The following is a 15,084-nucleotide window of genomic DNA, read 5'->3' on the forward strand; positions in this document are numbered from 1 at the left end:
TTGTATCCTCTTTCAAATGAAGAAGATAAAACAAACATTCAGATAGGATGATGGGGACAATTTCAGTGAAAAATATAAGAGGGCAACAGTACTTGTGCAAATTCTCAAAATGATAACTTCCAAAATGAGTGTGCTACATGACATTTATCATGAAGTCACCCAGGTGTCCCACCCAAGTAGCCTAAATGTACCCAAGTTGCCAAATTGGTGACGGTATACATTTTGAAACAAATAACTACATACAAAATACCAAAATGGTATTCTAACACACACCCCCCAAAATAATTGAGGGGGAAAAAATGAAGGAAAAAATGGGGGAAAAAATTGTTGATGATATATATATATATATACAAAATAACATGGGTAACTAATTTACACACCTTTTCAATATTTGGAAGACCCTCAGTCCTCAAATCAAATCTGGCTGTGCCGGGTGGAGATCACAGTGGTTGTAGAGGGTGCAACAGGACAGCACCGCAAGAGTAAAAGTGAACAGTTTAGGGTTCCATAGCCGCAGGCAGAACAGTTGAAACTGGAACAGCAGCAAGGCCAGGTGGACTGGGGACAGCAAGGAGTCATCATGCCAGGTAGTCATGACGCATGGTCCTAGGGCTCAGGTTCTCCGAGAGAGAAAGAGAGAATTCGAGAGAGCATACTTAAATTCATACAGGACACCGGATAAGACCGAAGTACTCCAGATATAACAAACTGACCCTAGCCCCCCGACACATAAACTACTGCAGCATAAATACTAGAGGCTGAGACAGGAGGGGTCAGCAGACACTGTGGCCCCATCCGATGAGACCCCTGGACAGGGCCAAACAGAAGGATCTAACCCCACCCACTTTGCCAAAACTCTACACAATATTGTGCTGCTGATGCCAGGTGCCATAGCAGTCTCTTTCTGCTGTAAAGCAGAGGGTCACCAAGCATGTGGCGCAGGTGATGGGAGACTTAATTTTGCAAAGAACACAGCAATGCCTCCATGCTGAGCCCTTTTGGCCCTGAGGCACATCCATGCCTGCAGAGATACATTTGGGAAGATGAACACCACTTGTGGCAGGAGCTGGATGAACCAGCTTCAGTGGGGGATGGAAACCTTGGCCCTGGGGGCTGCCATTCGGAGTCAGTGTCACTGTGAAAGAAAATGTTCAGTTAGAATAGTGTTGGGGAATAATCAGAATTAGTTGGATAACATAGATAAGATGTTTTATTTTCATGATATGCTTATGAGTTACTTCTCATCAGAATGTATCTTGTTGTACTATAGTGGTGGCCATTTGCAGTTATCTGTTCTCTGTCAGGATTGAGTTACTTGGGCCGCAGAGAGGGGAGGGGTCAAGCTTGTCTTCATCTGTAAACATATCTTTTAAATCAATTATCTCTTGGCTCCACAATGTCTGTGTGCCAGTCACTGATTTTCTGTGATCTTGTCAAAGAGGGGTGCATTTGATATATGCCTGTTGATAGGTTTTGTTTTATGGTCCTGAGAGCGAGATAAGAACATAGTTTAGGAGACAAATCTGAACGATAATTTATAGCCAATGCTGTCTGGCTATGTGTGTCTTTGCTATAAAGGATCTCTGTTGCAATGTGTAAGGACTCTCAGAGTATTCATTGATAGACACTGAATTGATCTGAGAGTCACAGGGTTGTGATGGAGCTCATATAATTAAAGATGGACTTTATGATAACTCTGACTTGTGTGTGGTTTGCTCTCATGATTTGGTAAATACAGGACATTTCCACGACAATAGTTTCACATATGAGCCCTGTATCAACAGGTATAATATATATATATGTATGTATGTGTGTATGTATGTATGTATGTATGTATGTATGTATGTATGTATGTATGTGTGTGTGTATATATATATATATATATATATATATATATATATATATATATATATATATATATAAAAAATGCCATTTAGCAGACGCTTTTATCCAAAGCGACTTACAGTCATGTGTGCATACATTCTACGTATGGGTGGTCCCGGGAATCGAACCCACTACCCTGGCGTTACAAGCGCCATGCTCTACCAACTGAGCTACAGAAGGACTCTTTCTGCTGTATATTAGTACAGTACAGGGAACATAAGGTTGAATATATTATTATGACCTGCTAGATCTACTGTCTCTATTATATTACAACAGACCAGCTGTATCTACTGTTTCCATTTCACTTTGGCCATTGTTGTGGGCCTGCCCTCCCCTCAACAGCCTCAAATAGGCTATTTCATGTGGGTTGGGGTGGGGCGGCAGACACACGCATCTCACATTTCATTACATTATATATTTTATATATTTATATATTGCTTCTAAAAATAAATAAAAAATAACATATTTTATATTATTAATTCCAAACAAGGGCATTAGCATGATAAGAACTTACCAGTCCAAAACGATGTCCTCTCCCGTTCAAAAAAAATATTCCTCCACAATCGCTAAATGAATCGTCCTACAACAATCTCTGTCTCACTTTCCCAATCAATTTATTCTGAAATTGTGTGTACATCTGTGTATCTAGATTTAGCTTTCCCTTACTTAGTCGCCATACTGATTGCTATATAAACAGCTGAATCTGTGAGTTTACCAAACAATGCAGTGCGTAATATGTGTTTCTCCTTCCGGTATGAAACTTCAATAGCGAATGACTCTCTTTACTCTGGAGCTTACTACATGGGTTGGTCTTGCAACACATAAACATGACCTATTGCTGTTTACCTCAGCTCATTGCCTATCTACCCAGATAGATTTCAAGACGATCAGTGGTCATTGGGTTAAAATACAGTCAATCAACGAAACAGCGGGCAAATCATTGGTGCACAATGATGTCATGACTTGTTGTCTTCAAATCGGTTTCTTTCAGTCAATACGTCCCTCAAAATAACCCATCTGGTTTGATTGTGTTTACAAACAAACCAGTTGATTGCAGTGAAACCAAACATGACTGGAAAAGTCACGTTCTGTGTGGGTTATTTACCTGGAATGTGTCGTCAAATGGAATGAGACGGAATTCACGACACAAGCGGTTCACAAAATGTTTCATGTTAGGCTATAAAAACTGATTTTATCAAACAAAAGATAATTCATTGTGTAACAATGAGCATTGGAATTGCAAACAGACGAAGATCGTCAAAGGTAAACAATTTATTTGAATGCAGTTTGTGATTATGTTACGCCCGTGCTGGTTGAAATAGTTGTTTTTTATGGGGCTCTATGCTCAGATAATCGCATCGTATTCTTTCGCAGTAAATCCTTTTTTTAAATCTGACAACACAGTTGGATTAGTAAGATTCTAGGCTTTCGATACATGTGAGACACTTGTATTTTCATGAATGTATATGACTATTTATGTAGCGATCACCGTATGTTGTGGAATTTCAGCCCGCCAGCGTGTTCCGTGCTCAGAGAGGTTAAGACATGAAGGTCAGTCAATCCGGAAAAATTCAAGAACTTTGAAAGTTTCTTCAAGTGCAGTCGCAAAAACCATCAAGCGCTATATTGAAACTGGCTCTCATGAGGACCTCCACAGGAAAGGAAGACCCGGAGTTACCTCTGCTGCAGAGGATAAGTTCATTAGAGTTACCAGCCTCAGAAATTGCAGCCCAAATAAATGCTTTACAGAGTTGAAGTAATAGGCACATCTCAATGTCAACCGTTCAGAGGAGACTGCATGAATCAGGCATTCATGGTTGAATTGCTCCAAAGAAAACACTACTAAAGGACACCAATAATAAGAGACTTGCTTGAGCCAAGAAACACCAGCAATGGACATTTGACCAGTGGAAATTCTTTGGTCTGATGAGTCCAAATTACAGGTTTTTGGTTCGGATGATCTCTGCATGTGTGGTTCCCACTGTGAAGCATGGAGGAGGTGGTGTAATGGTGTGGGGGTGCTTTGCTGGTGACACTGTCAGTGATTTATTTAGAAATCAAGGCACACTTAACCAGCATTCTGCAGTGATATGCCATCCCATCTGGTTTGGGCTTAGTAGGACTATCATTTGTTTTTCAGCAGTACAATGACCCAACACAAATCCAGGCTGTGTAAGGGCTATTTGACCAAGAAGGACGGTGATGGAGTGTTGGATCTGATGACCTAGCCTCCACAATCACCCGACCTCAATCCAACTGAGATGGTTTGTGCTCAGCATATGTGGGAACCTTCAAGACTTTTTGAAAAGCATTCCAGGTGAAGCTGGTTGAGAATGCCAAGCGTGTGCAAAGCTGTCAAGGCAAAGGGTGGCTACTTTGAAGAATCTTAAATATATTTGGATTTGTTTAGCACTTTTTTGGTTACTACATGATTCCATATGTGTTATTTCATCGTTTTGATGTCTTCACTATTATTATACAATTGTAGAAATTAGTAAAAAAGAAAAAGAAAAACCCTTGAATGAGTAGATGTCCAAACTTTTGACTGGTACTGTACTTGAAAATAGTTGATTAAAAACATTGTTAATATGACGGTTATTTTATGCTTCCATAATCGTTGATTTTCTGTGCCAGCCCTAGTGACCTCACTACTCTCCTCCACAGGGCCCAGAACACTCCTCTGCTCGTCCAGAGAGATTTCTCCAGATGTGCAACGATGATCCTGACGTGCTCCCGGTAGGTCAAACCCTCACTTCTAATCATTCTGCACTGCCTTTTGTACCCAAAGGGCTGTTCATGTATTCTAGTTCATGCCTGACATTGACATATCTTGACATTTTCTTCCAAATAGAGTGGAATCTATGTCTACGGTGGTGGTATTCAAACTTTTTCAGCAGGGACCACATTTTTTCCCCAAGAAATTCTCCCAACCCATATATAATGACACAACCTTAAAATCTATACATTTCTATTTTTACATCAACAAATAGCCTTCGATTTATTGCATGTTCATCTCTTATCAACATGAAAATAATCCAATAAATACATTTACTCAATAAAATTATATTTTTCAGATTCTGTTCAAAAACATTTGTATATTTTCCCATGGAATGTGTATTTTTTTTTAAAATTATTATTACTATATTTTGGGGGGGGGGTCGTGACCAAGACTTTGTATACCACTGCTCTAGGGTAACATTAAGGTAATTTTGCAACGGAAACAGATGGTTGAAGTGTCTCCGGCACACTGTGTACTAGCAAATGTATACGTCGGTCACATCTACTGAGGGGGTACAATATAGACATAAACAGAATGTGAAATTCAAATTTAAACACCCCCAAAGCTTCAGTGGCATGGTACTTAATGTGAGATGAAACCGAACTGGTCCTTGCTAGGACTGTAGAGGTTCTGAAATTTTGTCAGTCTGTGATTGTCATGCAAATAAATACCAGTCTCACGGTAATTGACCATTAATGAACATAAAAACACATTTAGCATTTCCAGCTTCCCACTATAGCCTATAAGCCACTGATGCGTACCTTTTTCAACATCTACATTTTTTAAGTCTAATAAATCAATTTAATATAGCCTACACTATCACAATAACTCCATTATTTTAGGCAGTTGTAAAGAAACATTATAATATGTTGGCTACACTAGTTCATTTAGCAGGTATTATTTGCTTAATTCCCGTGTTATTATTTTATAGTAAGACCAATACAATTGAACATGAGCTGAATATAATAGAAAGGATATTTTGCGACTAATGATGATTTGAAAAGAGTCATGAATGACAAGCGCTCTGCTCTGTTTCTTGTGCGGGCTGCACAAACACAATCATTCACAATTTGACAAGCACTTGATAATATTTTCACTGACTATTCTCAATTTAATCTGGTCTTTACATATAGCCTACTAATATTCACTATTAATACAAAAGTATGTAGACACCCCTTCAAATTAGTGGATTCTGCTATTTCAGACACCCGTTGCTGACAGTTGTATAAAATCGAGCACACAGCCATGCAATTTTCACAGACAAACATTGGCAGTAGAATGGCCTTGTTGAAGAGCTCAGTGACTTTCAGTGTGGCACCTTCATAGGATGCCACCTTTCCATGTTTGTTTTAAGCCTATCCCAATCCTTAACCCTTACCTTGACCATTCAGACTTAATGCCACTGGAAGCATCTGCCTCCAAAGGTTATAAGTTGTTTTTGAGATTTTTGTTTTAAACTTATCCTAAACCTTAAGCCTTAACTAAACCCTTCTGAGTTAATGCCTAAACATATCCCTAACCTTAAAAATGTGGCATTAATGTCTAAACTTAACCTTAAACGTTGATGTTTTCAATAACGTTGAATTTTGACATTTTAGAAACATAAATTAACATCTACTTCTGACGTGAGCTAGTTACTGTAGGCTATGGGCTCTCCAACTGTGTTCCAGGTGTCTTGGGCCTATAGGCTACGTTTGGACTTATTTAGCCACTTCAGTTGTGATGCAAACCTTAGCAACACACACAGGCCTTATGGGCTAGGCTACATGATGCCTGATTTTAGCTAGTCTTAGACTGCAAACACTGGAAAACATTCACATGTTCTAATATTCTCACCATTAAGATTATTCTCAATTTAATCTCGCCTTTACAGTGCATTTGGAAAATATTCAGACCCCTTGACCTTTTCCACATTTTGTTATGTTACAGCCTTATTCTAAAATCGATTGTATTGTTTGTTCTTACACCCAATAACCCATAATGACAAAGCCAAAACAGGTGTTTAGATTTTCTTTGCGATTTTATTCCAAATTTTTAAAAAACTCACATTTACATAAGTATTCAGACCCTTTACTCAGTACTTTGTTGAAGCAATGATTACAGCCACGAGTCTTCTTGGGTATGACACTACAAGCTTGGCACACTTGTGTTTTGGGGAGTTTCATTTTTCACTGCAGATCCTCTCAAGGTTTGTCAAGTTGGATGGGGAGTGTTGCAGCACAGCTATTTTCAGGTCTCTAGAGATGTTTGATCAGGTTCAAGTCCGGGCTCTGGTTGGGCCACTCAAGGACATTCAGAGATGTGTCCCGAAGCCACTCCTGCGTTGTTTTGGTTGTGTGCTTAGGGTCGTTGTCCTGTTGGAAGTTGAAGCTTTGCCCCAGTCTGAGGTCATGAGTACTTTGGAGCAGGTTTTCATCAAGGATCTCTGTACTTTACTCCGTTCATCTTTCCCTCGATCCTGACTAGTGTCCCTGCTGCTGAAAAACATCCCCATGGCATGATGCTGCCACTACCATGCTTCACTGTAGGGATGGTGCCAGGTTTCCTCCAGACATGACGCTTGGTATTCAGGCAAAAGAGTTAAATCTTGGTTTCATTAGACCGGAGAAATTTGTTTCTCATGGTCAGAGTCCTTTAGGTGCCTTTTGGCAAACTCCAAGCTGGCTGTTATGTGCCTTTTACTGAAGTGTGGCCTCCGTCTGGCCGCTCTACCATAAGGCCTGATTGGTAGAGTGCTGCAGAGATGGTTGTTCCTCTGGAAGGTTCTCCCATCCCACAGAGGAACTCTGGAGCTCTTTCAGGGTGTGAACATTGGGTTCTTGGTCACCTCCCTGACCAAGGCCCTTCTCCCCCGATTGCTCAGTTTGGCCGGGCGGCCAGCTCTAGGAAGAGTCTTGGTGGTTCCAAACTTCTTCCATTTAAGAATTATGGAGGCCACTGTGTTCTTGGGGACCTTCAATGCTGCAGAAATGTTTTGGTACCCTTCCCCAGATCTGTACCTTGACACAATATTGTCAAGGATCTCTACTGACAATTCCTTCGACCTCATGGCTTGGTTTTTGCTCTGACGTGCACTGTCAACTGTGGGACCATGTATAGACAGGTGTGTGCCTTTACAAATCATGTCCAATCAATTGAATTTACCATAGGTGTCCAAGAAACATCTCAAGGATGATAAATGGAAACAGGTTGCACCTGAGCTCAATTTCGTGTGTCATAGCAAAGAACACTCTTTCATTTTAAACATTTGCAAATGTAAAAATAAACTCTTCACTTTGTCATTGAGGTATTGTGTGTAGATTGAGTAAAAAATATATATTTAATCTATTTTAGAATAAGGCTGTAAACTAACAATGTGGAAAAAATGAAGGGTCTGAATACTTTCCGAAAGCACTGTGTGAAATTAGTTTTTGATTTAGAATGGGCCATTATCATGCACCTGTTGGCACAGGGACAGGGTAAAAAGACATCATCCATATGCACTTGAATAGTATTTGAAGAAAGCTTTTCTCCGCAGTTCATTTTCATGGCAGCCATGTAGGCTACTCCAGTTGAAAAGCAAAGTAAATGTGAAATAATATATGAAAAGTTGAGAAATAAATATAGTAGGCCTAGTTGATGGGTTCCTCCTCTTTTTAATAGAGGTCGTCAACTCTGTTTTATCATGCAATTGCATAGCATTGCCTGTACAAATGTTGCCTAACAGGAACACTTATTTTATTCCATGTGTCAACCAGCTATGAGGAGCTCGCTCTCGCTGCGCAACAGGTGATCCTATTCCACTCAAACTCAATGCCAGGAGTCTCATGAAGTGTTTGATTTGGTATTTGCAGCTTAGTGATTAGATAGACAATAGTGCTGAGTACCAGCATTAGCGACTGGCCGTTAGCAAGTTTGGTAAGCTACTAATGACCATCAGCGGCATCAAAGCACAGTTTTTGAGAAGCCTAGTTACCGTGACTCACGGGTAACGTGGAATCACCGTAACAGCCTTAGTCCTTACCCTTTCTTCTCAACCTCCTCCTCTCCACCAGATCATCACAGAAGACTTTGCCATTCGCCAGCTCCACGACTGCAACTGGATTGTGGTCAACTGTTCGAACCCTGGCAACTTCTTCCACGTGCTGAGGAGGCAGATTCTGGCGCCCTTCAGGAAGCCTGTGAGTCCCCGTCAATAACAAAATTTTTACCCTAAAGCTGCTTATTACAGCTCATTGTCCTCTGATCTGTCCTCTTTTCCTAGCTCATCGTTTTCACCCCCAAATCCCTGCTGCGCCACCCCGAGGCGAGGTCCAACTTTGACGAGATGCTGCCAGGTAAGACTGTGTGTGTGTGGGCGTGTGTATGTCTGTGAAGGACAGTGCTGGTGTATATGCCCTCTGTATGTCTGGCAGTGGGTGAGTGTTGCTGTGTCTTCCTGCTGTGCTCCAGGCACAGACTTCCAGCGCCTGATCCCAGATAATGGCCCAGTGGCCCAGAACCCAGCCGGGGTGAAGCGCATCGTTTTCTGCACAGGGAAGGTGTACTACGAACTCACCAAGGAACGCAAGGCCCACGGCATGGAGGACACGGTCGCCATTGCTCGCATGGAGCAGGTAGCTACACACACACTCAACACCTCAGGGCTCCCACACAGAGCGGTATGCACTAGAAAAATGCTTAGCCAAACTTTTGCCTGACCTAACGCGTTTGACACATTCTCTATGTGTACAGCACCCTAACCCCACTGGTGCTCCCTTTGGCTTTCCGAGCTACCTTACTCTTCTTCATGACATGACGTGGTCTCTCAATTTGCAGCTGTCCCCCTTCCCCTTCGACCTGGTGAAGGCTGAGAGCGAGAAGTACCCCAATGCCGACCTGGTGTGGTGCCAAGAGGAGCATAAGAACCAGGGCTACTATGACTACGTCAAACCCCGCATGCGCACCACCATCGATCGTGCCAAGCCAGTCTGGTAAACAAACCCTTCATCTGCTCTTATCCTCACTCCTAAGTGTGTCTGTGTTTAGTTAAACTCTTATTAAACTCTCTCCCATTACGTGTGTGTTCAGGTATGCTGGTCGCCCTCCTGCTGCGGCCCCAGCCACAGGAAACAAGAAGGCCCACCTGGTGGAGCTGAAGAATTTCCTGGACACTGCCTTCGATCTGGACGCCTTCAAGGACCAGATGTAACTCTTTCTTCCCGCTTCCTCTGTCCCAGGATAAGGGTTAGCCTTCAACCTCCACTGCAACCCAGAGGCCCCTCCTCCTCCGTCCCATATGCCCACATACCCCCTGGACTTGGAGCTTAGAGCAAGCCTACTCTCCTGGTGGGTGTCTCTGTCTCTTGCCCACAAAGGCAACAGTCCTGTTCATTTAAGTCATTGCTATCTTCCCCTACCCAGGCCCTCCCTCATCGACTCCCCCTGGTCCTGTCTCAGCGTGCCCTAGCCCACCTTCATCAGACACATGCCTCAAGACCTTACATTTAGCAGTAGACAACCAGCCAGCCAGCCAGTCAGGGGTCAGGAAAGAGAACCTTTGTACAGTCAGTGATCCTTAGCTTGGTTTTTATTTTCTCTACCTGTATTTGTCTGGGTAACACTCCACTCACCAACACTATAACCTTCTTGTGTTGGGTTTTGCTTAAGCCCTCTGTGTGTGTGTGTGTAACCAAAGCACATTGTTTATAAAGCTTTATATATTTTTCTGTGTGTTTCATTCTGTTGCTATCCTTTTGAAAAGCGTCTCCTTACATGTTTCATCGCAGGTCTCCTTACATAGCCAAAGGACGGGGCAACTGTTGCAACCAGTTTAAGATATGTACTGCTGGTATTTGGCAAAACACACAACGGTTAGTTCAATGTCAACGATCAGACCACATAATTTCGAGGAGAACCAGGTGCCCCCCTCCTGTTCTCTGCTCTGAGCACACTGCAGGGATGAACTTGTCTTGGTCTCTACCCCTCTGTCTCTCTTCTCCAGGGCTATCTATCTCCTTGGTGAGTGCTACTGACATCACCATCTGCAACTGCTTTACATTTGTCTGTTTATTGATTGTATGTGTGTTAGGTTTTTTTGCCTTTCAAATCAACTTTCTCATTCTTGTAATGGCTATTAAAATATGAGGTATTGAATGCGGGAAATGGGAAATATTTTCACTGTCACATTGTCTTCAGTGAAATACTAGTACATTTAACATGACAAATGCTCTTTTATCCATCTTGCACCATTTCTCACGAAAGAGGCTGAGACTTAGATAAGGGAAATTGGAGTGATGAACCAGTGAGATGAGTTGGTACCATATTTGCATTTATATATGAGTGTCGAACTGGTCAAATGAGTTCCATGTTTGCACTTGTATATAAATCCACATAGGAGAAGTTTGTAAAGGATTGTTCATATAGCAATGTCAGGGCAACTTCTGTCTTTAGATACATGGCCCCTAGCTCTGTTGTCCTACTGCAGAACAGGGCAAGCAGGTTGGAGCTGATTTTCCCCCCCCCCTACATGTAGTCTTCTCATGACTCTAGCTAAACACTGATCTCATCCAGATGACATAAACTAGACCTGGCACCTCTAGATGTCTCTCAACAATTCATGTACTCATTTTCCTCTTGCAACCCCTGTGCCAAATTTGTTTTAAAGCATTTAGCATTATTTTGAGGGTGTATGAATGAATTGCCAGAGGAGTCTTTTTAGCTGCATAGCTAATTAAAAAAACAGGACATCACCTTTTGTTTGGATGGCTCCACGAGAAAGCAAATGATTTATTTATTTTCATATAGTGGATTAAGATTCTTTCCATTTAATTATTTTTGCTTCATTCAATAAAGACTATCTTCCCAAATCAGTGAATGGTTTAATACATTTTTTTTACAATTAGTGTTTTGTTTTTACATTGCACCTCACAAACAAAACGAAACGCCCACTATACAACACATTACCCAAGGTGATATCAACATATGGTTTCCAAATTTCATTAAACGCTTCCAGATTTAGTTTAACTTTAGAATATACAAAATCCAACAGTATGTACAGTAGCTAGATAGTTCAGTTCTCCAGTTATTGAGGCTTTCCAATTGATGGCTATACATTTCTTTGCAGCAATTAAACCTAGATGATCTGTTGATCATTGTCATGACGTGGCCCTTTTTGGGTATAGCTAGTGGCTTCCCCCTCTCTCCTACACCCAGGTTCTGTTATCTCTGGTTGTAAATTCCTGGAGGAATCTCCTGGCCATGCAGAAATATACACATAGAGAGAACATAGGATTTCACATGGCAAACTCCTAAATCCCCAAAATGAGGATTTGATACAAAATGTCCACTTGCGAGAAGGTGGGAATGGTCTGTGGACACTTAAGGGATGGGTATGAGGAGTGTGTTTCATTTGGTGACCTCAGAGAGGACAGGAAACGCACGACTATATCTCTGAAATGTACAATCCTCAAATATGGGGTTTGCATCTAATTATTGTATAAAAATGAGTAAAGATGAAACTATTTGTGAAATTATGTAAGGATGTTAAACTTTAAAGGGAATTAAATTCTCTTTCATTAAACTAAGTCACTGGCCCACCCCCCGTGAGACATGATCTGGCGTCATGGAACAGCCCTTTTCTACTGTTATGAATGGAAATACTTTCTGAAGGCACTGTATATACACTGCTCAAAAAAATAAAGGGAACACTTAAACAACACAATGTAACTCCAAGTCAATCACACTTCTGTGAAATCAAACTGTCCACGTAGGAAGCAACACTGATTGACAAATTTCACATGCTGTTGTGCAAATGGAATAGACAACAGTTGGAAATTATAGGCAATTAGCAAGACACCCCCAATAAAGGAGTGGTTCTGCAGGTGGTGACCACAGACCACTTCTCAGTTCCTATGCTTCCTGGCTGATGTTTTGGTCACTTTTGAATGCTGGCGGTGCTTTCACTCTAGTGGTAGCATGAGACGGAGTCTACAACCCACACAAGTGGCTCAGGTAGTGCAGCTCATCCAGGATGGCACATCAATGCGAGCTGTGGCAAGGTTTGCTGTGTCTGTCAGCGTAGTGTCCAGAGCATGGAGGCGCTACCAGGAGACAGGCCAGTACATCAGGAAACATGTAGGAGGCCGTAGGAGGGCAATAACCCAGCACCAGGACCGCTATCTCTGCCTTTGTGCAAGGAGGAGCACTGCCAGAGCCCTGCAAAATGACCGCCAGCAGGCCACAAATGTGCATGTGTCTGCTCAAATGGTCAGAAACAGACTACACGAGGGTGGCATTTCTTTGGGGGGCCGCACAGCCCTCCAAGCTCTCGCCAGAGGTAGCCTGACTGCCATTAGGTACCGAGATGAGATCCTCAGACCCCTTGTGAGACCATATGCTGGTGCGGTTGGCCCTAGGTTCCTCTTAATGCTAGACCTCATGTGGCTGGAGTGTGTCAGCAGTACCTGCAAGAGGAAGGCATTGATGCTATGGACTGGCCCGCTCGCTCCATCCACCTACGCCATGTTGCACCACAGACTGTCCAGGAGTTGGCGGATGCTTTAGTCCAGGTCTGGGAGGAGATCCCTCAGGAGACCATCCGCCACCTCATCAGGAGCATGCCCAAGCATTGTAGGGAGGTCATACAGGCACGTGGAGGCCACACACACTACTGAGCCTCATTTTGACTTGTTTTAAGGACATTACATCAAAGTTGGATCAGCCTGTAATGTAGTTTTCCACTTTCATTTTGAGTGTGACTCCAAATCCAGATCTCCATGTGTTGATAAATTTGATTTCCATTGATAATTTTTGTGTGATTTTGTTGTCAGCACATTCAACTATGTAAAGAAAAAAGTATTTAATAAGAATATTTCATTCATTCAGATCTAGGATGTGTTATTTTAGTGTTCCCTTTATTTTTTTGAGCAGTGTATAATAATAATACTTATCATTCCATTGGTAATGCCCAACTAGGACTAAATGAAACACTTTTTTTAAATGTTGGTAGTCAGTATGTGTAATATCCTATAGTAAAGGGTTCTGGGCCCTGGTGTTCAGCTCCCATACCTGTTCCAAACCACTGCAGAGTGTCTTCTATGTGTCCATGCTTTGTGCAGTCAACTAGTATAATTAGTGTTTGTGAAGTAAATATACTGATTATTATTAAGGACTCCTGTCTATGGCTAGTTCTAACTTCTGAGATAGATGAGACTAGAGGTCAACCGATTATGATTTTTCAATACCGATTATGATTTTTCAATACCGATACCGATTATTGGAGTCCCAAAAAAGGCGATGCCGATTAATCGGCTGATTTTTTTTTTTTTTTTGTAATAATGACAATTACAACAATACTGAATGAACACTTATTTTAACTTAATATAATACATCAATAAAATCAATTTAGCCTAAGTGAATAATGAAACGTTCAATTTGGTTTAAATAATGCAAAAACAAAGAGTTGGAGAAGAAAGTAAAGGTGCGATATGTGCTATGTAAGAAATCTAACGTTTGAGTTCCTTGCTCAGAACATGAGAACATATGAAAGCTGGTGGTTCCTTTTAACATGAGTCTTCAATATTCCCAGGTAAGAAGTTTTGGGTTGTAGTTATTATAGGAATTATAGGACTATTTCCCTCTATACCATTTGTATTTCATTAACCTTTGACTATTGGATGTTCTTATAGGCACTTAAGTATTGCCAGTGTAACAGTATAGCTTCCGTCCCTCTCCTCGCTCGAACCAGCAACACACCGACAATTAGCGCGTGCTAACTAGCTAGCCATTTCACTTCGGTTATACAAGCCTCATCTCGGGAGTTGATTGTTTACGTGCCTGCTTCTGCCTACCACCACTCAGTCAGATACTTAGATACTTGTATGCTTAGTCAGATTATATGCAACGCAGGACACGCTAGATAATATCTAGTAATATCATCAACCATGTGTAGTTAACTAGTGATTATGATTGATTGTTTTTTACAAGATACGTTTAATGCTATCTAGCAACTTATCTTGGCTTACTGCATTCGTGTAACAGGCAGTCTCCTCGTGGAGTGCAACAAGAGAGAGGCAGGTCTGGATCCCCCGAGCTGACAAGGTAAAAATCTGTCGTTCTTCCCCTGAACAAGCCAGTTAACCCACCGTTCCTAGGCCGTAATTGAACATAAGAATGTGTTCTTCACTGACTTGCCTAGTTAAATAAAAATAATAATAATTTTTATTACAAATCAGCGCCCAAAAATACCGATTTCCAATTGTTCTGAAAACTTGAAATAGGCTCTAATATAATCGGCCATTCCGATTAATCGGTCGACCTCTAGATGAGACACTTCTAAAGTATACATTAATCATTTGTCCTGGCCAGCGTGATAGGCCCACCTCAATTTATTTTAAGCCAAAGGAATAGGTTCTCTCAGGGTCGATAACAAGGGAAAACAACATCAAAAGCCATCACTGTGT

General features: G+C 41.6%; 1 protein-coding gene across 2 annotated transcripts in view; it reads left to right on the forward strand.

Moving 5' to 3' along the window:
• The window catches only part of ogdha (oxoglutarate dehydrogenase a), a 73,377-nt gene extending 61,884 nt beyond the window's left edge, over positions 1–11,493 (forward strand). For both annotated transcript variants that reach the window (XM_035786422.2, XM_035786421.2), the window contains exons 18-23: positions 4,549–4,620; positions 8,698–8,823; positions 8,907–8,979; positions 9,095–9,258; positions 9,461–9,615; positions 9,713–11,493. In XM_035786422.2, coding sequence (XP_035642315.1) covers positions 4,549–4,620; positions 8,698–8,823; positions 8,907–8,979; positions 9,095–9,258; positions 9,461–9,615; positions 9,713–9,833 — 711 coding nt within the window. In that variant the 3' untranslated portion in view covers positions 9,834–11,493. The remainder of the gene's footprint in view (positions 1–4,548; positions 4,621–8,697; positions 8,824–8,906; positions 8,980–9,094; positions 9,259–9,460; positions 9,616–9,712) is intronic.
• Positions 11,494–15,084: the final 3,591 nt, after the last annotated feature.

Source organism: Oncorhynchus keta, chromosome 14, assembly GCF_023373465.1.
Source record: "Oncorhynchus keta strain PuntledgeMale-10-30-2019 chromosome 14, Oket_V2, whole genome shotgun sequence".
In the NCBI taxonomy this organism is placed as follows: domain Eukaryota; kingdom Metazoa; phylum Chordata; class Actinopteri; order Salmoniformes; family Salmonidae; genus Oncorhynchus; species Oncorhynchus keta.